The following is a 27,036-nucleotide window of genomic DNA, read 5'->3' as shown; positions in this document are numbered from 1 at the left end:
TTTGGCCCCGAGCTGGGAGCCTGGCTCAGCTTCCTTTACCCCTTTCATTTTAAGGAGGATGCTCTGAGTTGCAGGGGTGGTACCACAGCATGTATCCCAGCCTGCTGACGTATCCCAGCCTGCTGTTTCTGGCTCCATTTCCAAACTGTGGGAACAAACGTGATGTATTCATTGACAATCTGCTGCTCGGAGCCAGCTGGTAAGAGCCTCGCGCCTTCCTCTCCACCCCCAGCAGTGAGTGCCATTAAAACACACAAGTGGTTTGGCAAGAAGCCCCTTTTCACCAGGGGGGGAGGTAAGGCTGGAGCTCTGGTGCCGTGTAAATGCCTTTAGGAAGGGGAGAGGGCACCCCAGTGAGGGTCACCACTCCCACCCGGTGTGCCTTCCCTTCCCCGGGCTTGAGGCCAGGGTGATGGGTGGGAGGCTGGAGCCATGCCCATGGTGGGATGTCCATCTCCATCCTTTCTTGCTTCACCTGACCCACCAGCTGAGCGCCATAGGGTAGAGGCTTTGCCTTGCTGCTTACGCCACACCGAGGAGCAAAGAGAAGGCACTGGGATGGGTTCTGGTCCCAGGCTCTTGCAGGAAGCGCAGAACCTCTTTTCACCCCAGGATATCCCCCCAAATATGTACACATTCTTCCTCGCATTGAAGGCAAAGAGAGATTCATTCATTTTAAGCAATCCAGGCATAGGGCTGAGCAGGAAAGCGGACCCTGTGTGTCAGTCTTGTGGACCCGCAGCTGCGTGGCGCTGGGGACAAGGTGGCATCTCTGGTTGTCACCACTGGTGCCAGGATGAAGTGTGAATTTGCATGTGCCATCAGCCCATGCTGACGAGGGCTGGCTTAGTTTCTTGGCCAAACCTTCCTCCTAGAAACTCAGTGTCCTGCATTAGATGACACTGGATTTCTGTTCTCCTTTGTGAAAAAGGAATTGATTCCCCTGGGGATTTTTTTTTTTTTTTAAGTAACGGTGATGGCTTTTCCTCTCCCTTTATTCCCTCACTTATGCAGCAGCATCTGAGCAAAGTGAGTGACATTTTAATACTTTTGGGATGGTTTTGTTTTTTTAATGCCTGCTCTTTGCTGTTGCTGGACAATATTGAGCTGTAGCTCAGGAGGGTTTTAAAGCCAAGCAAAGCAGAGGGGCTCCCCGGTGGACCACTTCTTGCCAGCAGGGGCAAGGGATAGCCTTTTCTGTGTGGCTTCGGGGAGGGCAAATACAGCACCGTACCATCAAATTTATTAAAACAGAAGAAGAGTGGGGGTTTTTTTATTCAGTTTGTGGTTTTTATTAGCCAAGGTGGCCTAATTTGCTGCTTCTTGGCTGCCAGAAAGGTAGGAGGGAGTTTTGCTCACCCCGAGCACCCTCAGAGCCTGTGCCACTGCTGTGATGCCTCAGCATCATGCTCCCTTCTCTCCCCCTGCCTCCCTAAACACATCCCATCTCTCCGGAGCCTGGCTGGAACAGCGAGCAGCTGGCAGGTTGCTATCCCAGGGAAGAAGGCGAGTGGGATACAGAGCCATAAATTTCACCCCATATACACTCCCAGCCCCAGCAGTTCCCCGGGCTGCTGGTGGTTTGAGGGTGCAATGACTGTTCTTTATATATGATATCTAATAATGCTCTTTATTCTCTGTTTCTACCGTTTGAACTAGAAGCGGGGGAGGAGCAGCTCAACACCCACGGCTTAGCAGGTGGCCTTGGTGCTGGCAAAGCCTGTGCAGACATCTTGCTGTCCAGCCACCCGACCAGCGCTAACATGGAAAGGGAAGCAAGAGGATGGGCTACTGAAGAGGCTAAACAAGGCTCAGAAGGCAAAGGGAAATGGATAATGATGGCATTTCCCTTTGGGAAGCAGAGCTGGAAGAGGTGCCCTCATTTCTCCTGACCTTTTCAGGTGGCTATTAGGTGCCAGCTGGGTTTATTACACTCGCTTGATGAAAATCAAGAGATGATGCATCTGTTGCAGGAAGCAATCATGCAAATGCCCCAAGCTTTGATGTTCCCGGGGACACTTCGCTTAGCAGCCAGGGCAAACGGCAGAGCCTGTTTCCCAGCCTGTGCAGCCAATGCCAAATAAGCTGAAGCAGACACCTGCGTTTCAGGTGAGATGGCCTGAGCCTCTCCTGCCTCGTCTGCTTGCGCCCCATAGGGAACAGCAGCTTCTTCTCGGCTGCCCTCCCTATAGCAGGCAGTGCCCTGCTGCTTCAGGCCTTCAGCAAAGAGTAGCTTGGAGGATGCCCAGTGAACCTCATGCCCTCCCCATGCAAGAAAACAGTTGGTAACGGAGAACAGGGGTGTAAAACGTTGCAAACTGGTGCATCCCAACCTGTGCAGGGATGATGCTGCCTTCCCCAAAACCCCTCCAGAAACTCGGTGGTGCCATCATCTTGCTGAGGGTCTGCGAGAAGCAGCCTGTCCACAACCCCTGGGGTGATGGTGACCAGCTCTGGGGGCTGCTGGGATGCCCCAAACCTTTGCAGTGTCGTTTAGTGCTGATTTATTTATTAAGGCCACACTGAGAGGGCTTTGCTCTTCGCTGACAGGGGATTTAGCCAGAGGCAGAAGTGGCTGAGCAGGGGGATGTGGGCCAGGGTGAGCATCCCCTCCCCAAACCAACCCTGCCATCAGCCACCCCTCTGCTTCTAGTAGCTGAATGCAGAAATTGGGGATGAAAAAAACCACGTTGCTGTGTTTTAGCAGCCAAGTTTTAAAAATAAAGCTGCAGAGCAAGCACCCACATGTGTGAAATGGGGCACCTCTCGACCCAGGAGTGTGGGTGGTCAATGCATCTTCCCACAGGCTCCCAGGCTGCGTTTGGAGGGAAAAAACCACAATTAAATGGAAAAAAATGAAACTACGATCTTCTGCACAGAAGCACCTGCAGGAAAAGCAAGGGAGCAGCAATGGAGCAGCCCCGTAACTGCTCATGGCCCCTGGCAAGGCAAAGGATTTTGTAGTGGGGTGATGGAGGGAGGTGATTTTGGAGGAAGGGGCATGTGAAAGCACGGGAGACTGCTGCACACTGCTGGTCCTGGCTCAGCACCCACTGTGTCCCCCCCGAGCCGTGGGGCAGAGGCATTTCAAAGGATGCCATGGCACTGGCTGAACCTCCATCCTCCCCCCACCCTTCCCCCTGGGGAATTTGGGTTCCCTTGCCTACAAACCAAGTGGCCGACATGTTCCAGGACCCAGAATTTCCTACGCAAAGGCCAAAATTCATGTTTATTGTGGGTGCTGCACACCCGCCCGCCCTCCAGTTGCCTGTCATCCACCGGACACACCATGATCCTGCCCGCAGCGGTGGCTCAGTGCCCAGGCATCTCCTCGACAGCGGATGTTCTGCTGCAGAAGCGGTTATAAATTAAGGAATTTATTTTTTTTTTTTCCTCCTCATCCCTGCTAGGAGTCGTCATAGAGGGGGTTGTTGTAGTTGCCCCAGGAGCCGTAGTCGTGGTCATCCAAAAGCCTGCCGTAGGAGGAGTGCCTGCCAGAGGAAAGCAAACCACCCGGCATTACTGCTTGCTTTGGTGCTTTATGACTTATTTTACTGTGGGGTGAAGAAAAAAAAAAAAGGCAAAAAAAAAAAGCATGTACTAGGTTTGGGATATTTTAGCAGGAAGCATCAGGACAGCAAATAAGCCCAGGCAGGATTTTGCCCCTATTAAACCACACTGGGACATGTCAAGGAATTAAAAACAAGACCTTTGCTCATCTTAGTTGTTGTCAAAGCCTCATTAAAGATGCTCAGCACTGGGCCTTGCTGCTGTTTATTGTCTAAGTCACGGTGAGACCCGTGGTAGCAGCTTGCCCTAGGGATAATTACTGGTTATGACTATGCTGAACAGCGTCTCTGGCATTTGAGTGAGGCTGTTGTAAAATGAGGGAGAAAAATTCTGCTTTTCAATATAACGTGGTAGAAAATACAACCTTGCTGGGGTCTGCACATCACCCTGCCGGGCTTAGGGACAGCATTTCCCCAGGGCTTTGCCCCTGAGCATCACCCTTGAGGTGGTGAGAGGGGCTGCAGCCTCGGGGAGGTGGGGGGGTGAGGTGTGGGGCACAGCTCAAGGACCCTGCCCCCAAAACAGCCTTACCTGATCTTGAGGTACGCTGCTGCCCCGAAAACCAGCACCACCACCACGATGACCGTCACAGTTATGGCCACGATGCTCCCTGCAGAGGGTCCAACAGAAAGGGCAGCACTCAGCCCCCCCAGTCTCAGCCCCACACCCCGGCCTGTCCTGGTACACCTGTACCAGCCGTCTCTGCCTGGGGGGAATATTCCCTCACCACTTCCCAAAGCTCCTCCGGAGGATGCTGGGCATCCCTATATTTTTTGTAACAACCCCCTTCCCGTAAAGGCAGGGCAGGAGGACTGGGATAAACCATAGCTGGGCTTTGCTTGCGGACTATGGCCTGGCTCCTTGATGCTCTCTCAGCACCAGGCAGCATTTAGTGCTGAGCCAAGGCCAGAAAAACCTCCAGATCCCTCCCTTTTCTGGCCTTATGAAGCACTTCGGAGCTACCTGAGCTTGCGGAAGAGGACAGGAGAAAGCTGGCATCAGCTTAATGAGGTCTCCAGGAGGGAGAAGCAAAACCTACATCTTCCTAGCTCAGGCTGCACCCACCATCCAGGCACTTGTTTCCTCTCATCCTTAAATGTTTCAGCTCAAATTTACAGCTAAGGATTTTATTCACGCCTCCGGGCAACTGAGGTTTGGGATCTAGGACTCCCTGTCTCCACTGGTGGAACAGATGGTGCAGGCTTCTCCAGGGAAGCTCAGCTTTTGCTGAATGGTGCTCTCAGAAAGCTGCCTACCTCTTCCCTTCCCATCTGGGGGGTCTTCCCCTCTTAGATAAGCACCTTGAGGTTGACATTATTTCTACATATGCATATGGAGAGCGGTGGTGCTCACCTGCGCTCAAGGCGCGTGGGACCTCTTCCATGGTGATGCCAGTGGAGAGGGTGGTTTTGCCGGTGGCCGTGGCCTCGGCTGCAGGAGGGCTTGTTGCAGTCACTGGGGGGGATGTCAGCTCCACGGCCAGGCCTGATGCCATGGCCAGCGTCCCCCAGGAAGGGACATCCTTGGTCAGTGCCGGTGGCTGGGTGGTGCCAGAGCTCATGAGGACAGGTGGTGAGGACAAGACTGTCCCAGGGGATGAGTACAGGTCGCCGGTGGAGAGGGAAGAGGAGGAAGAGGAGGATGCAGCTGTACCACTGGGGCTGGGAGTTGTCCCCAAATCCACCCTGCCTCCTGCCAAGCTGGCGGTATTTGCTGTCCGAAGACCTGGGGCTGTCTCCAAGGTTGGTGGCACCAAGCTGGGGTTGGAAGCTACGGGTGGGCTGTCTGCTGCGGTGATGGTGGATGTGGTGGCATAGCTCACAGTGACAGAAGCAGAAGCAGGGGACAGTGCTGCCGCTGATGTGGCATTGTGGCCATCTCCCTCTGCCAGCCCAGAAGACGTCCCATCTCCAGCAGGTCCCGTGGACATGAGCAGCGAGGGCTGGCCAGGAGTTGGCGTGGGGACAGCTGCATCCCTGGAGCCCGGCCCCGCTGGGATCCCCTCGGAGGGGAAGGGGGGCCTGGCAGGGGTGAGGAGTGATGCTGTGGGTTCATCACCCAGTCCTAGGAGCAAGACAAAGAGGAATTAATAATGGGGACATCCTTGGGGCAACTTGGGGTTTGGGAATGAAGCTGGGAATAAGTTTATCGTTTTTAAAATGCTGAGAGCCATCTGAAATGAAGAGATGGGAAATATATATACGTAGCTAGAGGTGAGGTTTAAACCAGACCAGTTGCCCTGGCATGGGTCAACAGCTTTTTTTCCCAAGGCTGGGATACCCCCTGTCCCCAAACACCCCCTCCATCTTCCCAGCATCTCCTCCCAGCAGCCAGCAAAGCAGCAGGGGAGCAAGCTCCTCCTCGGCAGCAACCACCACCGTGCAGCTGGGAATGATAACACAAGATGCCTCTTTCTCCTCTCCCTCCGTTTCCTTGTGCATTCATTCATTTGTCTCCATTTCTTAGCATGCAGATGAGTCATTTTTTCCCCTGTCCCCACCAGCAGGCTGCTAGGGCTTTTCTTCTCTCCCCTGCCAGCCCCTTCTGCTCTCTAGGGCTAAACTCTGCACTGGGCCAGCACCAGCAGCAAGATCCCTCAGCACAGCTGGGCCAAGGGAGGAGCATGCCAACACTAAGTGACATCGGGATGGATTTTTATTCTCATGCATTCATTTATTTACACCCCCAGAACATCACAAGCCCAGCATAGGGAAGAGCAAGGACTTGCTCCAGTACAAACAAGCCTCAATGAACTAATTCTGTGAGTGCTAAGGACAAAAAAAACCTCAGGAAAATGCTGGTTTTGTGGGAACCCTGAAGCCAAACTCCCACTTCTGTTCCAGAGACAGGAGTTTGGTGCTAACCTAGGTGAGAAACAAGAACACGGAGAGCACAGATGCCTATCATGGTAGGTCTTTGTGAGCAGAGCTTGCAGACCGTATGGGCATCGCTGGTGGGTACATAAAGGTTCTCTCCCCATCACCAAGCCACCCACCAAGCTAATGCTGTCCCTTCAACATCTAACTGAAATGCCACCCATGGAGGTGACACCCAAGGGAGCAAGGAAGGACCAGACCTGCACCAGAGATGGGTGCAGATGGGACAGAGCTGTTGCTGGCCCCACACACAACTCTTCATTGTGCATAAAGCTGCACCAAGGAGCAGTGGCACGGGAAGGACTCACATTTGGGAGCAAGGGCTGTGCAACACAGGGTTCCTCCAGCAAAGCCCCTCACTGCTGAGCGCCCAGGAGAGCCACAAGGCTCCCAGGGCACGGACAGCACCTCACACTGAAGGAGAGATGAAAAGACCACCCGCGTGCAAAAATGGTGGGATGAAGCAGTGGTGAGCAGGGACTCACCAACCGGTGGTGTGGGGTGTTTTCAGCTGCCAGGGTAAACAGAAGACTGGTGGTGTCTACTACAGCTTTGCTCAGGCTGCACGCCTTCAGTGGAGGAGGACAGCAGAAGGGACATCTCAGCTGAGGACCTCCAGCTGGCTGCAGCAAGTGCTGGGTGCACAGCACATCCATCATGAAGGCATTTTCTGTTTAGACACTGCTAACGTGCTTGGCCAGGGATTCAAAGCCAGCTCTGGGAGGCTTCTACTAAAGCCCAAGGCATTTAGGAGCACAAGTCCATCGGATGCTTGACCCAGAGGATTTTTTCCCCCTGGCACTGTAGATACTGCTGTGATGGACCCCATTTCCCAGGCAGGAAGGTCTAGGAGGTGGGACTGAGGCCATGGGTGCTCTTCTCCCAGCAACAGGCACCTGGAGATGCCTCGGAACTTTCATGCTCCTCAGGCTCTCTGTCTGCTGAGGCGCAAGGCAGATAGACCTTGGGATAAGGAAGAGGAGATGGATGACAAGCTGGAGTCTGGTTACCAAACAAGCCACCTAGCTCAGCACCTATGGTTTCCATAGCCAGCCCTGCCACAGCAGCGGGGAAGCACCCAGGCATCCCATCTCCTCCTTCCCAGCTTTTCAAAACATACCAGGCTCCCACAAAGCTTCTGCTGTCAACAGGGCACTCTGAGGTTTCCTCATCCCAAGATGTTTACATCTCAGGCTTCCTGGTGAATACCTGGGAGTTACTGGCATGTGAACTTGAGCTGCAATACTGTCATAATCCCCAGCTGAAAAGCCGCTAGTTCGGATGAACGCACTGGTTTTCACAGCTTGGCTTCACCCACAGCATCTCCCCAGGACAAAGCCCGCCCACAGCACTGGCTCCATCCGGCAAACCTGATGGGTCCCCATGCATCCCATTCCCTTTCTCCTGCAGAGGCTGGTGGCTCCCTCGATCAGTTCAGACACTGCAACACCATAAAACCAGATATTCCCCCCTGTGCTGCTCCATACTCTTGCATAGCTCTCCAGGCTGATGGACCACAGGCAGCAAGTGGCAGGTCCCATGCCAGGGGGGTGGGACGTCCAGAGCACCAGAGCACCCTCCAGGGACCCGCACCATTTGGTACATCACTTGCAGTGGCCAGAAACAAGATGCAAGAACCTGCCTCTTCAATGATACTGAGGTTCATGTGGTTGATTTGTGCCCTTTTCATTTTTACACCGACACCTCCCCTTGCCCTTTCTTGACCAGGTTGGAGTATCCCCATACAGTCTTCCCAACACGCTTGTTTGAGTGGCAGAGTACAAAGAAGGGAGGCTGCTGAAACTGCATCGCCTTTTTTAAAAGAAAGAAGGTACAAGTGCCACTTCGAGCACGTTAGCCCACAACCTCCCCCATCACAGGAGCCAAAGGTGCCATCACCCACAAGCTCAGGACAGCACAGCCCGCTGGTTTTCATGGCCAAGGGTGGGACATGAAATCCCTGGCTGGATTCATGAGGAACATCGGGCAACAGAGTCTTTCTCAAAGATTTAACACCATGGGCCTTCTGCAAGAGGTCTCTGCCAGAGAGCAGAGGGTCTGCTTTGGAGATGCATGGATGGAAAGGCGTATCAGCAATACAAGTAGATATCAAGGCATGAGTGAAGAACCCAGGTACTCTGGCCCAGCACTTCTGACCTCGGATGTTGGGCTAATTTCCCCCCCTGCCCCAATCTACACCAGTCAGCAGCGATGTGAGGGAGGTGCCCAGCTGACCTGACACGGCATTGCCAAAAGGAGCTCACAGCTCATGCATGCCCTGAGCACAACACTTGGGTGTTTTAAGAGGTTTGCACTGGAGATGGCTAATCCAGGGCAGGAATCAGCTGCTATGTGGAAACTGAGGGCACTAGAAATGCTGAAACCCCAACTGAGCATCCCTTCACCCTTGGTGCTCTTCAGATCAGGGTGCAACACCCACGTATTTCGGTAAAATAACCCTTTCTCCATCACACCTTGGCTCAGATGTGCCACTTCAACACATAGCAGAGCCTGCAGCCCATAGCGTGTCGCACTTTCCATCAAGCACAGCAGAAGCATCCCAGGGCTGGTAGCACCTGGACAGTTTATTACCTCTCTAAATGTAGGTGCTTCCAGTCTCTCTGGGACACAGGCAGCTTGCCACCTCTCTGCAAAGCCATCCTGGTACCCCACATTGCTTGCTTGTGCTTTGGGGTCAGCAGAGCTCATGATCTGCTTGAACTTTGGAGGCAAACCAACAGGGACCTTCAAAAGCTGGCTATACTGCCAGCTGGGATGAGTCAGGAAGTTTCCGATAATATCTAAAGGGTATACATTCAGAGGGCGAGCCAAAACCGGCTGCAGGAACAATCCTTGGCCGCTGGCTGAGCGCTCCCAGCCAAGCAGGTCACAGGTCACAGGAACATTTCCCAAGGGAGCAAGTGCAGCCGAAGGCAGCTCACTGCTCAGCTCAGCCCTGGCTTTCCCCATCTTCCCCTGCTCCTGCAGCATCTTTGCCAGCCAAGCTTTGGTTTCCAGGTCGATTGGGCTGCATTAACCTCCGCTAGCAAGCCCTGCCTGTGCCAGCCCTCTGCTATGCTCTTGTTCCTCCCCCCGAGCCACCATCTCCATCAGGTTATCTGGGACCCGGCTCTCACCCACAGCACATCACCCCCCCACGTACAGGCTGTGCCCCTGCGCGCAACAGCAAAAGCCCAGCTGGGACCCTGGAGGCAACGCAGGCTGCTTCTGAACCGGGTTAGGATGAGGGGGAGAAAAAGGACATGGCTGAGGACCCCCTTGGCTGATAGCTCCACGCATCCTCACGCCACTGCACCCAGCTCCTGGACAGGCTGCCCCACAGGTGGGTGCTGCCTGTCCCCGCAGAGCTGGGTGGCCAGAAGAGCACCCAGCAAGCCCAGTCATCTACCAACACATCCAGAAAGGAAAAGAAAAGCCAAGGTGGGGGTTTTCTTCTTTTACCAGCACCTGGTCTGTAGTAGTTGCAGCTGTGAGCAGGAACCAGAGCAGTGCGCTGGAATAAGGGACAAAAAAAAAAACCACACTAGAAAACTTCTTTTAGGACCACATGACTTCAAAGGCTAAAAAAATCTTCAAACATGGGTTTGTCAGAGGGACCAAAGGATGTTAGCTGTGAAAGGATACTGAGGATAGCTCAGCCCTGAGGAATTTGCCCATCTAATTCACTTAAGGCAGTTGAGCACCCTGCTAGAATCCAGCTCAGAGCAGACAGGCAGGGGACTGCCAGGACAAGGAAAACAGCGGTGTCACACTTTGCCACCCCACAGGAGCTTCCAAAGGTCCTTCTTCTAGATTGCCTTCCCTAGGAGTATGGAAAACAGCCAAGAAAAAGAAAAACCCAAACCCCTATAATTCAAATATCTCACTCTTAGGGATTACTAACCCTGATCACCTGCCACCCCAAGGCATGACGCTCCCACCTGATGGGTTACCTCCTTCTGCTACCTGCGTGCTCTTCTGGCTTCTGCGAGCACCACAGAGGTGGGGGTCTCACCCTGGCAGGAGTTGAACACTCGTGCTCTGCTCGGGAAGCAGCTGCCGGACCTGGCTGGCAGCCTCCCCAGCAATGCATTTCTGAGGTACTCCAGAAGCAATTGCAGCAACCTTTTAAATTGTTCTGCCAGCTGAAAGATGGCATAAAAACCAAGGGAACATCTCCAGCCCAAGTGAATGACATCAGATGGAGCAGCCGTGCCACAGCAAACAAACATCCACTGATAAAGCAGAGATGGAGCTTTTAACGAGCTTCACTTTATGACTCATCACATCTGATGTAACTACCAGAAGGTCCACATGACCTCACCCACACGCCACATGCCTACTCTCAGCCTGAATTAACTAAGGCACCCGTACCCCAGCTGCAGGAGGTGATGCTCCTCTAGCAGCCGAGGTCTCAGGGATAATAAAAGTTTCTGCACCATGAATATTATTTTTGCCTCCCTCCCAGCAGCTTGCCCTGACTGTACTTGCACGAGGAACCAAACCACCCTTTCTGAACAAGAGAAAGCAACAGAAGGAGACTAAGCCACTGCAACCAGAAGGTCTGTGGAGCACCCACAGCATGCTGTGCTGGTGCAGCAAGGTCAGGTACCACTTTCCGTGCCAGCTCAGCAGCTGCTTCTGGGGCAGGCACTAACAAAGGCATATGACTAAGGCCACACCTAAGCTATAGACTAAGGACCATACTACTCCTTAAAGCAAAATTCCCTATTAATTTCACCATAGACCCACAAGATCTAGGCAGAGTAGGCAAAGAAGGATGCTGATAGAGCCTCATCCTCTGCTCAAGATAAGGAAATACATTGTCTGGGGTCAACACAGGAGATAATTAGAAGCAGCATCAGAATGTTAAAGATGAACAGGTTAGAGACAACTTACACACAACACAGATCTAAGTACCACCCGGCACTACAGGGACATACAGCCTGTATGTATGTGTGTATGTACACCACCACCCCCAGACAGCTAAGACAAAAAGCTGAAGCCTGAGCTTCAGTGAAGGTCCTGACCCTGTCGGCAGAGGGTGCGTGGATCGGGGGTCCCAGGAGAGGCTTGTTGGGGTGCTCAGGGGCTGTTAGCGCAGCTGGGGCTCCAGCATAAAAGCTGGTGGCTGGAGCTGTGTCCTTTCTGTACAGTATTGCTGGGAAAAGTGTTATGGATGATGATTTATAAATGATGGTATTAGGGGAGGAAAGCATGTGCATGGAGTGAGGTTCTCTTTCAACGTTTTTAGAGGAGTAACCGGACCCTAAAGGCTAAGGTAAGCTGGTGTGGCTCACTCTGGATGATGTGTTTGATGGTGCACAATCTTCTTTGACCTTCTACAGGTCATTTCTTATGCTGCTTCTCACCGTGTAATGATGATAGAGCATCCCTGCCTGCTCTGGTCCTGCAGTATGCGTTGGTTTATTACCAGGTTAAATGATGCAGAGCAGTAAAACAATTTATGTTTAAATATAGGGTGAGGACTTCCTGTTCATGACCTTGTTGGCTTGGCTTTGGTTTCTGTAGCTGGGGATTCCCATACCTTGTGCTGTTATTCTGCAGTTCCCTTCCCCCTTGTTCGTGCTCAGGTGCGATTGTGCTGTTGCTTCTTAGCAATAGAACTGCTAGCATCTGACTGTGGACGGCAAAAGGTCTCCTTGTTGTGGCTGAGGCTAAATAAAACTGGTTTTTGCTTTGGGTTCAACTTGTTTTTCAAGCTGTTCAGCACTGGGCTGCCTCACCTTTTCTGTCGCTATGTAATTTAGGCTTTGGTGTTCACCTCCCTCTTCGCTGGTTGGAGGGCCCTGGCTGCAGTAAACAAGGCTCTGATTGAGCTCTGTACTGGTATGGCAGAAGTAAGAGGGAGGATGTGGTCGTTGTCTTGGGCTTTGAGCTTCTGCCTCTGTGCTTCTAGGGCACTGTTGCAGAGCCCTGCCGTGTTATCCCCAATAAATAAGGATGATGGGGTGGTCTAGGGGCAGCTCTGCACACCAACGAGCTTTCCACGCCATCCCAGAGGCAACATCCAGCAGGGTTGGTACCGGGAAATGGTAAATCCTGGGGACATGTCTGGCTGCTGTCAAGCTTCCATAAGTAAACCAGGGCCACTGTGGTGGCTCCAGGTCTGTAGCAAAGCTCCGGCACTGCATGTGCATGCTGGTGACCTCTAATACTAGCAGGACCACCCCTGGGTGATGCGCTGCTGCTTGCTTGGCTCCTGCTGTTGCCAGCTTTCCGATGGCAGGTTGTGTGGGTTAGGGTATAAAACCGGTTGCGAGAGGAGGAAGAACCCAAGTGAGAACACCAGGGGCCAGAAACATCAACAGGTAAAAGGCAAAGCTATCTGATAATGGCGTAAAGAAGCCAAGGCTGTCAGACCAAATAAATTAGCAGTTGCTCTGATTTACTGCTGAGCTGTACTGGCTTCCTGTGTGATTGGTTTTGCATGGTCGTTAAGTGGTCTAGGTCTAATTGCTCTGAAGCCTAAAGCTTTCCGTAGCTAAGAGGAACAGCATGGCAATGGAAATCTTTGTGCTGTCTCCACGTGTCCCTCGCCATCCAGAGGCCCCATCCCTGAGGGAGAGGCTGTCCCAAACATGCAGCTGGCCAGGGCACCCTGGGGATGTCCCTTGGCAGCCCTCCTTGAGGATGCAGCCCTCCACCAGAGAGTTGCTACTGAGCAAATCCACCTGTATCAACCCCCTGGATGTAGGGGCTGTACCAGCATCTCCTGCGGATGCCTGGCCTGCCTCTTGTGAAAGGCAAGAGCAAAATCCCCACACCCAAACGCGTCAAGGCGGGGGCTTTGGGCAAGCCAGAGAGGAGAGGCTCCAGGTGAGGTCTTTGCTGGCTGGTGGGTCACAACCTGGTTTGGGAGCAGCAGATGCTGCTCCTATTGCATGGGAGTAAGGAGCCAGTGTGGAGGAGCCCTGGCTCACTCTTGCACGCTCTTCAAACCCTGAGGAAAGCTGTTGCAAGCAGATGGCTCTTGAGGAACCAGGTGGACAGCTTCACCACCCTGCAGTCACCGCTCTTCCCAGAGAAAAATACTAATGCTGACTTTTAAAATAAAGGCAGTTGCCTGCATGTTGCATGGTCCCTATGACCAGCTCTTCCTTGCCTGGGGTGAGTGACCAAGTCCTTCTCAGGCAACCATCTCCCGGCATGGCCAAACCCAGCAACAAGGGCTGTTGGGTGCCCAGCAAACCTACCCTTCACAGCAGCTGCAGGGCTGGGTGGCCACACCACCCTCTGTGCAAAGAAAACATGATGTTTCCCTCCACAAAGCTAAGCGTTGCTTAATTATTCAACTCATGAAGCACTTGATCCTGAAGTTGCAATGATATTATAGCAGAGAAGGAGGTGAAGAGGAGCCTTCAGAGGTTTTTCTCCTGCTGAGTGACAAAGCAACCTGTGGCTACGGGTCAACCCATGCAGCCAGAGGTGTCTGCTGAGGACCTGGGGTGGAAGGCCTCTGCGTTCCTGGAGAACCCCTGACTGGCAGGGCCCTCTGTCCCCCTTGGGGTGGGGTGTGCTGGCAGGCGGTCACCTGCCTTGGTGGCGTTAGCCGATTGCTGGGCCTAAGGAGGCTGCTGGGCAGCGTGGGAACTGTTCCTCTTGGTGCCGCCTTCTGCCCTTATTAAGAGCAAGAGTTTGCAGCACCAGCTTCTTCCTAAAATTATTTTTGCTTGATATAAATAAAAAAATACTTTAGATATCACATGTTATATTTCTGAAATGCGCAAATATGCGTATGCTGTGCTTATTTCCCTGGGATGTTGCACCACCAGAGGAGGAGCCGTGTCAGCTCCTTGGGCTGGGAGGCTGGCAGAGAGACCTGCCTGTGCAGTTGGGCTAGGACCCCCTCAAAATGCATTTTCCCGGGCAGATATCTTTGATATGGCTCTTGAGCTGCCCAGGTGTGTTGCAAACAGCAGTTCTGCCCAAGTGAACAAACACCAGTTAATTTTCCTGGCTGGCTGCTAATTACGGCTTCTAGGTGCAGCTTTAAACATGCACCAGCCCCATCCCAGCCTGCCCCAGGAGGGGAAGCAGTTGGGTTCAGCAGAGGGGGTTTTGAGCATCCTTTGGGATTAGAAGCTGAAGCTGTTGCTTGCTTGTTTAGGCTGGGAGTGAATAATTAACTACCCATCTCCCCTGTGCTCCAGCTCACATAGAGGTGAGTGGGGCCAGGAGTGCTGAAAACAGCCTGTGGTGCCCCCAAAAAGCAGCTTTTCCCCCCTGGAAGCTCCTTGCAGAAGCACCCAAAGCCTTTAAAGCTGAAAGGTCCCTTTTGCAGGGACGTTAAAATGCCTCAGCCACTGGAGCAGGGTGAATTGCTATATGGGAGAGCAGGCTTGGGGCTGCGGCGACCAGGTGTGCGTATGGGGCTGGGCATCACTTCAGGAAAGCAAAGCAGGTTTGAATTTACATCCCGAGTAAGAAGTAATAACAGGATAAAAACTTCCTTGTGCAAGTTGCCATTATTTCATTATGTGGCCAGGCAAAGCTCAGCCCTGTATTACTCCTACCCAGTGACGTCCTCTTTATCACTAAGCCCCAAAGAATGAGCTTGAAACGTATTTAAATCATGCTTTTTTTTTTTTTTCTCATGGGTGATAAATACATATCTTTAAGTGTTATTTTGATGGGACAAAAAAGTTGTAGAAAGTACCCGAAAGATCTGGGGCTTTGGGGGTGTTTGGGAGCAGCCCGAGAGCTGCGGGACTGTACTCCAGGGAAATATTTCCTGGCTTTTCTGCCAAGCATTGGTGCTTTAGAGAGGGATGGTCGTGGGAACAGCTTCGGGTTTGGCCCAGGCACTGGGAAAAACCCGCCTCCCAACCCCAAAGTGGCTGAGGGCTGACTCCCAGCAGCGGCTGGCTGCTCTGGAGCCGCTCGCCAAGGCGGCGGCTGAATCGGGGCCAGGCAGAAGCCCGCAAAGGAGGTGAGCAGCATCCCCAGCATCCCTGCGGAGCAAAATGTAGGTTCATCCCCATCCCTCCCAAATGCGCTTGTTTGGAAAGTACAGAAAGAAGAGCATATTGGCAAACTCCCCTTTCCCAAGGAGAAGGATTTAGCTGGTTCTCCCTCCTCTTGCACCAGTGGGGTCACTGAACAGGGGAAGGTCTCCCACAAGGTGATGTGGTCCAGGATGATGCTTTGCTGTCCCCACAGATGTGACCTCCCCAGCTGCCGGTGTGGGACCGCGGCTGCTGGCTGTGGGTTTCCACAGGGAGCTCAAAACCTCGCCCAGCCTTGCCCCTCGCGCTGCTGCATGCTGGTGGCAGTTTCACAGCAGCTTTGCCCAGTGTGTTTTTCCTTGTGCACGTCCCCGTCGCTTGGTTATGCAAGTGTGCTTTTCATGTTTCTGATCAAGCAGCTCTTTGTGGTGTTTATTAAAAACCCAGTTTGGACAGAGGGATAACCTGTGCCTGCTGTCATTTGAAAGTCCTCACTGTTGGGCTGGCCGGGGACCGAACTGTCTCCTCTGACTGTTGTAGTGGGGGGAAAAATGTCAAATCGGGGCGTTTCTATGAAATGGGGGCATGAAATTGCCGGGGGGCAGGTGGAGGGAGATGCCTTTGGCTGGTTGGAAAAGCACCAGGCGCTGGGTGTGCAGAAGCATCTGCTCAAGGCTGGGGCGAGTGATAAAAGCTGCTTCAAAGCAGTGACCGTGCTGGGAAGGGGGGTGCGAGGCTGGGGGGGTTGTGCCAGCCCGGGTGGGGGGCTGCCACCAAGGAGCTGCTGGCGGTCCCCTGAAGTTGTCCTGCTGCACCCCGGCTTCAGGCCAGCCAGGGACCCCTCTGTGGGGCAGGGGTCGAGGAAAAGAGGGGCAGAGCCCCTCTCGCCTGGCCCCACGGGTGTCGGGGCTGCGGTTGGGAGCAGTGGGGGTGCCGGCTGTGTGGAGCCCGTCCCCGGGCATCCTGCCTCTGCCGCCAGGGAGCCGGGCTGTCCCCGGCAAGGGGGGGGGTCTGCCCTCCCACCCCCACGCACGGCTCCCAGCCCACCCGCGGGGCTCCCCGGTACCGGTACACACCCCACCCGCCCCCCCCCCCCCCCCAGCCCGGTGCAGCGGTGGGCGCTTACCTGCCGGGAGGAGGAGGAGGGCGAGGAGGAGGCGGCAGCAGCAGCCCATGGTGCCGGCGGCGCTGGCAGCCGCGGCGGGAGGGACGCCCCGGCCGGCCCCGCTCCGGCCCCCGCCGCCGCCCCGCTCCGGCAGCGGCCCCGGGCGGACAGCGGCACCTGCCGGCACCGGGCACCGGCGGGAGGGGCGGCTGCGGCAGCGGCGAGGGGCTGGGGCGGCCGCTGGGGCTGGGTGCCTGCCCCGGGGTGGGGGGCACTGGGGCTGGGTGCCTGCCCGGGGGGGGCAACTGGGCCCCCAGCAGCGGGGCTGGGTGCTGAGCACCGCACCGGAGCATCACGGAGCCGGGTGCTCGGGTGCCCGCTGTGCCCCGTGCCTTCCCAGGGCCACGCCGGCTCCTGCCTGGGTACAACTTAACGGTTGTAAAGAAATTAATGCACCTTGCCAGGGCATCCCTCTGCTCTCGGGGGTCGGGGGACAGAGGCCCCCTCCTGCCATGGCTGGATGGGGTTGCGCTGCCTGCCCTCACTGCTCAGCATCACATCAGGGGGTCCGGGGGGCACCCCAGGTACATGCATCAAGGGGACACAGGCAGCCAGCGCCCTGCCTTTCCACGGCACGAACGGCTCCCTAAAAGCAGCTCCCGGTGCCCGAAGCACCCAGCCAGGAGATGCCTGTGGCACAGCAAGATACAAGTGCCATTTTTTATGCCTTTCCTTCTGGAAAGCGCTTTGCTGCGGATGGAATGTTCTCAGGCCAAGCTCATCTTCTCCAGGCTTTTGCAGGCTCATGATGGACAAGGATGTCAGCAAGCCCAGGCCGCGGCCAGGCTGTCTTTAACGGGGTTATGCAGCCATCTATTCTGTCGCATCATGTGGCAGTTTCTCGGGATGGATCCTGGCCCCGGGCCTAAAACAGCAGGACACAAATTCCAAGTCTGCTGGCATTTCTGGAGCGGCCAGGATACCGGCTGCCTTGCTGTACGTCGGGCAGCATCAGCATCACAGGTCTCCTTGAAACCTTTTCTCAGCTTAGGAGGAAGAAAAATAATGCTGTTATCCTGCGGGAACTTGGCGCCATGGGAACCGTGTGGCAATTTCCCTGCCCCTGGTTTCCCACGCTTTTTTTTTACTTTCTTTTGCAGAAGGTGCTGCGTGTTCCCATGAGCAGGAGGTTTCCGAGGAGAGGGCAGGACAGGGCACAGCCACCACCCCCTGCCGTGGTGCTGGGTGCCTGGGTGGGGTGCTGGGGTGCCAAGGGCTGGGCTGTGTGAGCCTTGAAGGCCCCTGCCAGGCATCCTTGGGCTCCAGCTGCCATCTGCTGGCTACCTCTGTCTGGTCTCATCAGCATGGTCACCCCTACCTGGTCTCATTGGCATGGTCACCTCTGCTTGCACCCATCAACATGGACACCTCAGCATGGGTCACCTCTGCCTGGTCTCATCAGCATGGTAACCACTACCTGGTCTCATTGGCATGGCCACCTCTGCACAGCCACCTCAGTAGAGCCATATCTGCCTGGTCTCATTGGCATGGTCACCCCTGCACAGCCACCTCAGTAGAGTCACACTTGCCTGGTCTCACCAGCATGGCCATCTCTACTTGCACACATCAACATGGACACCTCAGCATGGTCACCTCTGCACAGCCACCTCAGTAGGGCCACACCTGCCTGGTCTCATCAGCATGGCCACCTCTGCCTGCACTCATCAACATGTGACTCTGCTGAGGTGTCCACCTGCATGGTCATCCCTGCCTGCTCTCATCAGTATCGTCACCTCTGCCTGGTCTCATTGGCATGGTTACCTCTGCACAGCCACCTCAGTAGGGCCACACCTGCCTAGTCACACCTGCCTGGTCTCATCAGCATGGCCATCTCTACTTGCACCCATCAACATGGACATCTCAGCATGGTCACCTCTGCCTGGTCTCATCAGCATGGTCACCACTGTCTGGTCTCATCTGGCATGGTCACCTCTGCACAGCCACCTCAGCAGGGCCACACCTGACTGATCTCACCAGCATGGTCACACCTGTTTAGCCACGTCTGCCTGGTCACCTCTGCCTAGTCTCACTGGCATGGTCACCCCTGCATAGCCACCCCAGTAGGGCCACATCTGCCTGGTCTGATCAGCATGGCCATGTCTGCTTAGCCACCTCTACTTGCACCCATCAACATGGACACCTCAGGAGGGCCACACCTGCCTGGCCACCTCTGCCTGGTCTCATTGGCAAGGCCAGCTCTGCCTGGCCACATCTGGGGTTGACACCCACTTGGCCACACAGGTCCCTGGGCCTCCCTCAGGGAAGGTGTGATACTCATGGTGACAGTGAGAGCAGAGGACACAGGGCCAGCAAAAGGTGCCTTTTTGGAGATACCTTCTGCCAGTCCTTCCCTGCTCCTACTGGAGAATGGAACCCATTGCCTCTGGTGACACCTCCAGGGTCTTTTAAAATCCCTTTGAAATGCTTTTTCTCCCCAGTTTTGTCCAGATATGAAGGATGCTGAAGGGAAACCATTTTCTTTTGGTGGGCACAAGCATCCAGCTCCTTGCTTTTGCCCGCCCCACCAGGATGAAGCCAGCTTCTCTTAGCTGGCACCATGTCACATCCAGGTGCCAGTTGCCAGTCTCCCCAGTCTTGCCCAGGTCCCTGCTGTCCCCACTGGAGCTTTGCAGCGTTGCTCTGATGGTTTAGCACCCATGGTCTGTTTTTGGGGGGCCAGGGCTGGGCTCTCCCCCTGCGGCCAGCTGGGAGCTGGTGTAGCCGTGAGCCGAGGGATCTGCAGCACCGGCACGCCGGAGCTTGCAGCTGAGTTTTTTGGCTTGCCGGGGCTACGGAAGCTCGCTCGCACCCTGGCCGGTGGCCAAATGGCATGGCTGGGTGGCTGCCAGCACCTGCATTAATAGCTGCCAGCTTGCGGTTTGAGGTCACCCGTTCTTTCCAGTCTTTCATTTCCCCCCACCTCAGAACCCTCCACTCCCTTATTTCATGCCTGTAACGCCCCCGAGCAGGCAGCAGCCCCGCCACCCCTCCCTGCCTGCGCTCCTTTCTGCCCAGTAAAGCCCTTTTGCTTTCCTTGGGGCCAGAACAGCATCAGCTCCCGGCGCTGAATCCCTGCTGAGCATCCCCAGATGCCAGGAGGTGACATGCCAGCATCCTGGGGGACACCCTCAACCCCACAGGACTCTCCTGCTCCTCAGGACATCGCCTGGGGGACCAGAAACACTGTCCCAGCCACCCCAAGGCCAAAATACCCACCCCAAGGCCAACGTGCAGGAGGCTTGTGCCAAGGCACAGCCCCTCACAAAATAATTTGTGGCTGCCGTCATCCCCCGCTAAGGGCTTTGGAGGGTGTTTTATAGCAGCTCGCTAGGAATAAATTTCCCTTTCCGTAACACGCTGCTCAGGGATAAATGGCTCTGGGGAGGTGAGGCCAGGCTCGCCCACTATCCCTTTGGGCAGGGGAACGCCCGGACCCCCCCGCCTGGAAAGCAAGATGGGGGGGTCCCTCTGGCTCCCCGAATCCCCAGGGATGCTGGGGCAAGGCACCTGTCTGCTCGGCATCCGCTGCGCTCGCTGCCGCTGGCAGGGTGGCTGATGCGTGGGGAGGGGGCACGCGTGGGTGGGACACGCGTGGGGGAGCGAGGCTGAGGCAGGGGGCACCCTCAGGCCGCCGGGGGCCGTGTCCGGCGGGGTGGGAGCCGGGCAGGCGGAGGCGGCGGCGGAGGAGGAGGAGGCGGAGGAGGGCGCTGGTGCTGGCAGCGGCCGCCCCGTCCCGCCCCGCAGCCGCCGGGCACCGGGCAGGCGGCGGCGCGCATGGAGGAGGCGGCGGCGGCCCCGGCCCCGGGCGGCGGCCCTGGTACCCTGCTGCTCTGCCTGGCCCTCGCCTCCGGTAAGCACGGGGGTCCCGGGCTGCGCCCCCTGCCCCCCCCCGGCCCTGCCCGCTGCCACCCCCGGCCCCCTTCTCTCTCCGTCCCAGCCCGGGCTGGTCCCGCTGCTGCCCGGTCCCAGCTGGTGATCCCCCGCCTGCCTCCCCGTCCCGTCTCGGTGCTCCCCCGGTCCCATCCTGGTGCTCCCCTGTATCCCCCCCATCCCATCCTACTGCTCCCCTGTCCCATCCCACTGCTCCCCTGTATCTACCCCGTCCCATCCCATCCCGCTGCTCCCCTGTATCCCCCGTCCCATCCCATCCCGCTGCTCCCCTGTATCCCCTCTGTCCCATCCCATCCCACTGCTCCCCACTCTGATCCCGCTGCTCCCCTGTATCCCTCCTGTCCCACCCCATCCCGCTGCTGCCCCTGTCCCATCCCAGTGCTCACCGTGGCCACCCTAGTGTTTTCTCCAGTCCCAGCCCAGTGACTCCCTGTCCCCCCTGGACAATCCCATCCCAGTCCTTCCCCCATGCCCAGCCTGACATTTACACACTCCTGTCCCTGTGCTCCCCCATGCTTCCCTGCACCCATCCCAGTGCTCCCCCATGTGCCCCCAGGTCCCATCCTGCTCCTCCCCACCATCTCATCCTCTCTGTCGTGGCACCTTGGCTCTGAATCCCTGGACCCTATGGGGCCAGCATGGGGCTGGGGTATCCTGGCTGGACCCTGGAGCAGGGCTGGGATGCTTTTACCACCTGTTGGTGGGACGCTGCTGACAGATGCCTGAACACCTATGTTTGGCCGTCCTAGGCAGCACTGGGGATGGGGGATGCTGCAGATGGGGCATGCTGGGGAGGGGGAATGCCAGGGAGGGGGGAGCCGGTACCTGTTCAGCAAGTGCGTGAGCATCCCAGTGTTAGTTCCATAGTGCATGGGCAGTGGGCAAAGCAGGCAGCTGCCTGCTCGGGCTGGCAGGAGATAACCGCAGGTTATCAGCCGGGCTTGGCAGCACCCCCCCCCCGGCAGAGAGCGGCAGCCCTCGGGGTGTTTTTTTAGGGGGGGCTTCCCTTCTGTGGGGAGCAGTTCGGGTTTGGCATTTTGGCAGGGCTGGTGACAGTGCTCGGCAAAACCTGCCAAACCTGTGCTGGGAGGAGGAAATCAAGGGTGGCCAAGCTGTTTTGGGGCTGGGGTGCCCATCACGCCAAGGCAATGCCCTGGGAAGTTGTTCTGCACTTCAGGCTTGCCCGAGGGAGTACAGAGGGTGTTACGGCAAAATAATCCGGTGTTTGGGATGATTCCCCGGGTTATCTCCAGCAGCTCAGGAAAGGGTGCAGCCTTAGATAGCGGAGCTGGGCTCTCCGTGCATCAAAAGGATGAAGTGGTTTGCACCTGCAGTTCCTGGGCGCTGAGATCTGGGTGTCAGGGGGCACACACACCCCACACCCCCTGAGCTGGCGGTGCTGCCGGGGCGGTCCTCGCCAAGGGGCTGCCAGCCCGGAGGATGCCAAAGCTCTGCATCTGGTTGCAATAAGGGTGGGGATCTCATCTTGGTGGAGATCTTTCCGTACCGAGCTGCAAACTCGGTCACCAGGGGTGAAGTCAGCCTCCCTCCCTGCACCGCCATGTGTGTGTCCCTGCTGCCCGCAGCTGGTTCCCAGTGGGGCAGCCGCCCCGTGGCTCATCCCCTGGCTCCCACCAGGCAGCTCCCACCCAGCTGCCTGGCCCAGACCGGGCGGTGGGCTGTCTGTCCCCACCGGGCTCTTTGGGCCGGGGAGGGGATGCTCACTGGCGAAGACCCGGCAGTTCCAGCCCTGGCTTGGTTGTAGCTCTGTTACCCAAAGCACGTCGTTAGCGTGGCGGTGGCTATATATAGCCAGGAGGGATGCGTGTGCTGGGAACGGCTCTGCTGTGAGACAGGGGGACACCAGAGGTTTGGCCAGGCAGCCCCCCCCGCTGCTGCCAGGGTGGGACAATGCATACCGGGGATGAGGCTGCTCAGGCTTAGCTGCCCAAACTTCCCTCTCTCCGGGAGGCCTTGATGTGGCCGAGCTGCAAAGTGCACCCACTCTGGATGGAAACACCCCCCGGCTTCAGCGTGCCACCACCGTGGGAGCCACCCAGCACCCTGCCCCATCAGGCAGGACCTGTCCCCGCTCCCCTGGGTGCCACCCAGCGGGGTAAATCACTGGGGAGGGCCAGGCTGGGAGCGGGCCGTGCTGAGTCAGTGCTGGTATGCCAGCGATCCGGTTACTGCCGCCGTGGCGTGCCAGGGCTGAGCTGGCCCTCAGCTCCTCGGCTTCGTCCCGTGGCCACGGCGAGCATGACTGTCGCTTTCCCAGCTCGATTCGTGCCAGGTATCCCAAGCCCGGGTGCAGCGGTGAGCGATGGTGGTGATGGGGATTGAGCGCTCGCACACTGGGAACAGCTGGGCTTTGGTGGGTGCTGACTGGCAGCATGGCCATCTCCTCGCTCCTGTGGCTGCTGTGGTTTTCCCAGCTCGGAAACCCAGGCTTTTCAAAAAGGGCAACGCAGCAAGCTGGGGATCCCTGGGGATCCCTCCCTGGGCATAGGAGCTGCTGGCTGCTGGCAGGCAGGGCTGTGCCCCCCAACACCCACCCCGCTGGCTGCTGGACCCCTGGTTTGTTGGGCGGAGGAGGCAGGCGGGGACCGGCTTTCCCTTCTCCTCATCCCTGGGGAAAAGCTGATGCTGGCAGGGAAGGGGGGCCATGGGCACAGCTGCGGAGCCCTTTGCCGGTCCCCTCCCTGCGGCTGCGGTGGGGCGGTGGTGGCGGTGATGCCGGGGTGGGGGTGGGGGCTGTGGCCAGGCCCCTGCTCTGAGCCACCTCCGCTGCGTTCCAGGCTTGGCGTTCTTCACTTGCGTGGGTGCCGACACCAATGTCACCGCCAGCCATGGCACAGAGGGGTTGGCCTGCGACACGGCCAAAGGCTGCACGGGTAAGGCACCGGGGCGAGGATGCTCGAGGGAGCTGGCAGTGTCGGATGGGCACTGTGGGGGAGAGGGACGGGGTGGAGGAGGGGCAGGGTGTTTTGTCTAGCATAGCCGTGTGGCACCCACTGAGCTGGGAGACGCCAAGGCCAAGGACACATGTGCTGGCAGCTCGGTGCAGCTGGCCGCGCTCAGACCTGCCGTGGGGATGGACCAACCCCGGGATGCTGCTGTCTCTGAGCAGAAGCGTAACGCCCCATGGGGGGGTTCTTTGTCCTTGTCACCCCCAGGGAACGTGACGCAGCTGAGGCGGCAGGGTCACTTCTCCAGGTGCCCAGAGGAGTACAGTCACTACTGCGTCAAAGGGAGATGCCGCTTCCTTGTGGCTGAGAACGCACCAGCTTGTGTGTAAGTCACTGGTGGCAGGGACGTGGTGGCACAGGGTGGGGGTGCTGTGCCCGTCGGCCCTGGGCGAGCGGGACGATGGTGGCACGGGGACCATGGCAGTGTTTCGGACCCTCCCTGTGCCACGGGGCAGATGCGAGCGAGGCTACACGGGGGCTCGCTGCGAGAGGGTGGACATCTTCTACCTGAGAGGCGACCGGGGCCAGATCGTGATCATCTCCTTGATCGCTGCCATCGTCACCCTCATCATCCTCATCATCTCCGCCTGCCTCTGCAGTCAGTACGTGGAGAGGGGGACACAGGGTGGGAAGGGAAGAGGCAGCTCTGGATTAGGAGGGAATGCTGCCCACCTCTGCCAGCTTCGGGCAGGTGTGGGCTGCCCTGGCCGGGGTGCAGGCTCAGAGGGTGCCGGGAGGTGCACGGGGCATTGCTTCGGGGCTGGAAACTGCAGCCTGCATGGCTCCTGCACGAGGAGAGCAGAGGGTGGAGGAGGAGCAGCACTGCTGCCATGCCTCATTCCACCTTTTTGGTTTTCCCCTTTTTAATTACTAATTAACTCCAGCCACTGTCGGAAGCAGCGTAGGAAGAGAAAGGCGGAAGAGATGGAGACGTTGAACAAGAATTTGCCTTCCAAAAGTGAGGACGTGCTGGAGACGGGCATCGTGTGAAGGTGGGTGTGGGCGGCCAAGTCTGGTGTGACGGGAGACCCCCCAATGTTGTTGGGGGGACACCGAGGCCAAAGACCTGCTCTCTCTCTGCAGGAGCACCAGGTACCTGCAGGCAGGTCCTGGACAGCAGCACCGGCTGGTTCGATGGGCGAGGGCTAAAATTTACAACGGCTTGAATAAAGGGGTGACGGAAAGGTGTCCACGTGTCGCCATGGTCCTTACAGGCCCCCCACATCAGGGGGGGTCAGGCCCCAAAGCCCCCCCCCCCCAGCGATGTTTTCCCGCCATTTTGCCTTATCCCCCCCAAGCGGGGGCCCTGCCTTTCCCCGTCCCGCACAGCCCCCAGCCCTGGCCGGGCCAACCGGGTGTGGAAAAGTCTCCCCGGTAACGGAGAGCTGCGGTGCTGCGTCGGAACCGATAGGGGGCGCCGCGCCGTGTTACCCCCGTACCTGCCAGGGGACGCCGCCGCGCCGGGGCAGGTGCACGGCGGCTCCCGAGGCTTCACATCCCCCGCTGCCGCCAGGGGGCGCCGCCGCCGCGGCGGTGGCGGGCGCGGGGTCCCGGGGGCGCTGCCGGGGCTCCCGCCGGGCCACCACGGCTGCTCCCGGTGCCGCCACCCTGCCTCCCCTCTCAGGGGCCGAGCGGGCACCGGTGCATGCGGGCCTGCCCCGGCTGTCCTGTCTCCCCGAGGCGACCCCGGGGACGGCTTTCGCGGTCCCGGCAGGAGGTGGCCGCTGCCGGGCTGTGGAAACCGTCCCCTTCCCTCTCCCCCGCCGTCGGGCTCCGGTGCGGGAGCGGCGGCACTGGCCGCTGCCTGAAGCTCGGGCCTATGCCCTGCCGACAGGCAGCGGGAGCCGTCCCCGGACCCCGGCTGCTGTGGCCGCAGAGCTCTGCCCTGCCAACCAGGGGTGAGCGGTTCATTGCCCTACCCCCGGTGTGGGACACCCCGTAGGTGCCCGGGCAGGGACCGGTGGCTTTCAGCACCTACCCTGTGGTGTCCCCTCCCAGGACCCTGTGATGCTGGGGGTCCCCAGCAGCTCCCCATTTCAGCCATAGGAACAGTCCCGACTCGAAGCATGACCTGGCACCTGGCTGTGGGGGCTCCACGTCATGTCTCCCACACGGTACCTGGGAGAAGCGGGGACCCAGCAGGGCTGGGGGTCTCCTGGTGCAGCCGGTGACCCCTCCTCTCGGCACAGGCTGGTTTCTTATACCCAGCTCTTTCCCAAGGCAACTGTGGGCAGAGCAGAACCTCCTGCCCAGTGCTGGCTCTGCCGAAGCTGGGAAGACCTCACACTGGTAAGCGTGGGACCTACTACTAGGGCAAACTGGTTTCCACTGGGCTTCAGCCTTTGGCTGGCCCTGCCTGACATCATCCTTCCAGGCGGATGCAGCACCATCAGGCACTGCCATGGCAGGGCCGGGGGCAGCTGCAGGCCCTGTGCAAAGCCCTGCTTCGACTGAAAACCTTCTTTTTCAGCTCAAAACGTGCTGTGGTGGGAGCAGAGGCCACTTCATGGATCCACACGAGCTCCTGCAGCCCTGCCGGCGAGAGCCAGGGTCAGGCATGTTGGTGCTGCATGTTTGGGGCAGCAGGAGTGAGCTAACAGTGACCAGCCCAGATGCCACAGGCACTGGTGTGCTGCTGGCCCTGTGGCTGCTGGTTGTTACGTTTGTGCCGCTGCAGCATGGGTTTTTTGGCCAGATCCAGGATCTCACCCACTCTCCCAGGGAGAAATGGGATGTTACTGGTGTCCCATCCTGATCTCTCCCTCCCATGCAGGTACGTGGCACTGGCCAGCTGCTGCCAAAAGCGCCGGTGAGTGGCCAGGCAGAGCTGCCCATGCCCAGGAGGCAGGCAGGGTTTGCGGGACCAGCAGCTCTGGGGCTCTCTGGGCCAGGCTGTGCAATGCTGTCGGGAGCTCCGACTGTCCCATGTCTCTCTTTGAGCAGGGACAGACAGATGGATGGACAGAGGAGCCCCAGGAAGAAGCTGGGTGCCCTGTGCATGGCCCTGCTCCCGGCATGGACTACATGCCTCCAGGTCAGTGGTTTGGGCCCCCATTTGGTTTAGGCCCAGCTCCATTTATGGGTCCCATTTGTTTGGGCTCCTGTTTGTTTCTGGTCCAGCTCAGTTCACAGCTTAAGCCCGGTTCAGGCTCCTGTTTGTTTGTTTCTGGCCCCGTTTATTTCAGGTCCTGCTGATGATGGCTCCAGTTTAGTTTGCAGGTCCAGTTCATTTCAGCCCCAGTTCACTTTTGGTTCCTGTCTGTTTCTGTACCAGTTTTTCTGATCTGGCTTCAGATCCAGCTCGTAGATGGCTCCAGGTCATTTCCATGCAGCTCACAGGTGGCTCCAGCTGATCTGCTGCTCCTGTTTGTTTCTGGTCCAGCTCAGTTTTCGCTCCAGTTTGTGGATGGTTCTGGTTTGCAGCTCCAGCTCCTCTTCACTTCCAGCTCATTTTCAGCACCAGCCTGTTTTGGCCCGGCTGCCCTGTGGCTCATTACAGCTTGTGCTTGTTAAAATGATCTTGGCTTTTGGCCAGGTCATAAATCAATCAGTCATAACTCGAATATGAATATTAAATGTCATAGTTGTACACACAC

At 57.4% G+C, this 27,036-nt stretch overlaps 2 protein-coding genes across 3 annotated transcripts; one reads left to right on the top strand and one right to left on the bottom strand.

Annotated features, from left to right (window-relative positions):
* Nucleotides 1-1,268: 1,268 nt before the first annotated feature.
* PARM1 (prostate androgen-regulated mucin-like protein 1) lies at nt 1,269-16,681 on the bottom strand. Its single transcript, XM_056326570.1, has 4 exons — nt 16,542-16,681; nt 4,924-5,634; nt 4,102-4,180; nt 1,269-3,491 (listed from the first exon to the last, which is right to left on the bottom strand). Exons 1-4 carry the CDS (start codon nt 16,588-16,590, stop codon nt 3,407-3,409), a joined length of 924 nt encoding a protein of 307 aa, XP_056182545.1. The 5' UTR covers nt 16,591-16,681; the 3' UTR covers nt 1,269-3,406.
* A 3,584-nt stretch (nt 16,682-20,265) lies between these two features.
* Nucleotides 20,266-24,628, top strand: BTC (betacellulin). Of its 2 annotated transcripts, XM_056348837.1 has the most exons (6): nt 20,270-20,430; nt 23,270-23,365; nt 23,648-23,765; nt 23,896-24,042; nt 24,325-24,432; nt 24,524-24,628. In XM_056348837.1, the coding sequence occupies exons 1-5, from the start codon at nt 20,355-20,357 to the stop codon at nt 24,428-24,430; spliced, it is 543 nt and encodes a 180-aa protein (XP_056204812.1). In that variant the 5' UTR covers nt 20,270-20,354; the 3' UTR covers nt 24,431-24,432; nt 24,524-24,628. The 2 variants fall into 2 exon arrangements, with proteins under 2 accessions (XP_056204823.1, XP_056204812.1); XM_056348848.1 differs by lacking the exon at nt 23,270-23,365 and having other exon boundaries at nt 20,266-20,430.
* The last annotated feature ends 2,408 nt before the right edge of the window (nt 24,629-27,036 follow it).

Source organism: Falco biarmicus, chromosome 1, assembly GCF_023638135.1.
Source record: "Falco biarmicus isolate bFalBia1 chromosome 1, bFalBia1.pri, whole genome shotgun sequence".
Taxonomy (NCBI): Eukaryota; Metazoa; Chordata; class Aves; order Falconiformes; family Falconidae; genus Falco; species Falco biarmicus.
Note: the sequence above shows the minus strand (reverse complement) of the source record. Positions and strands in the feature narration are given on the sequence as shown.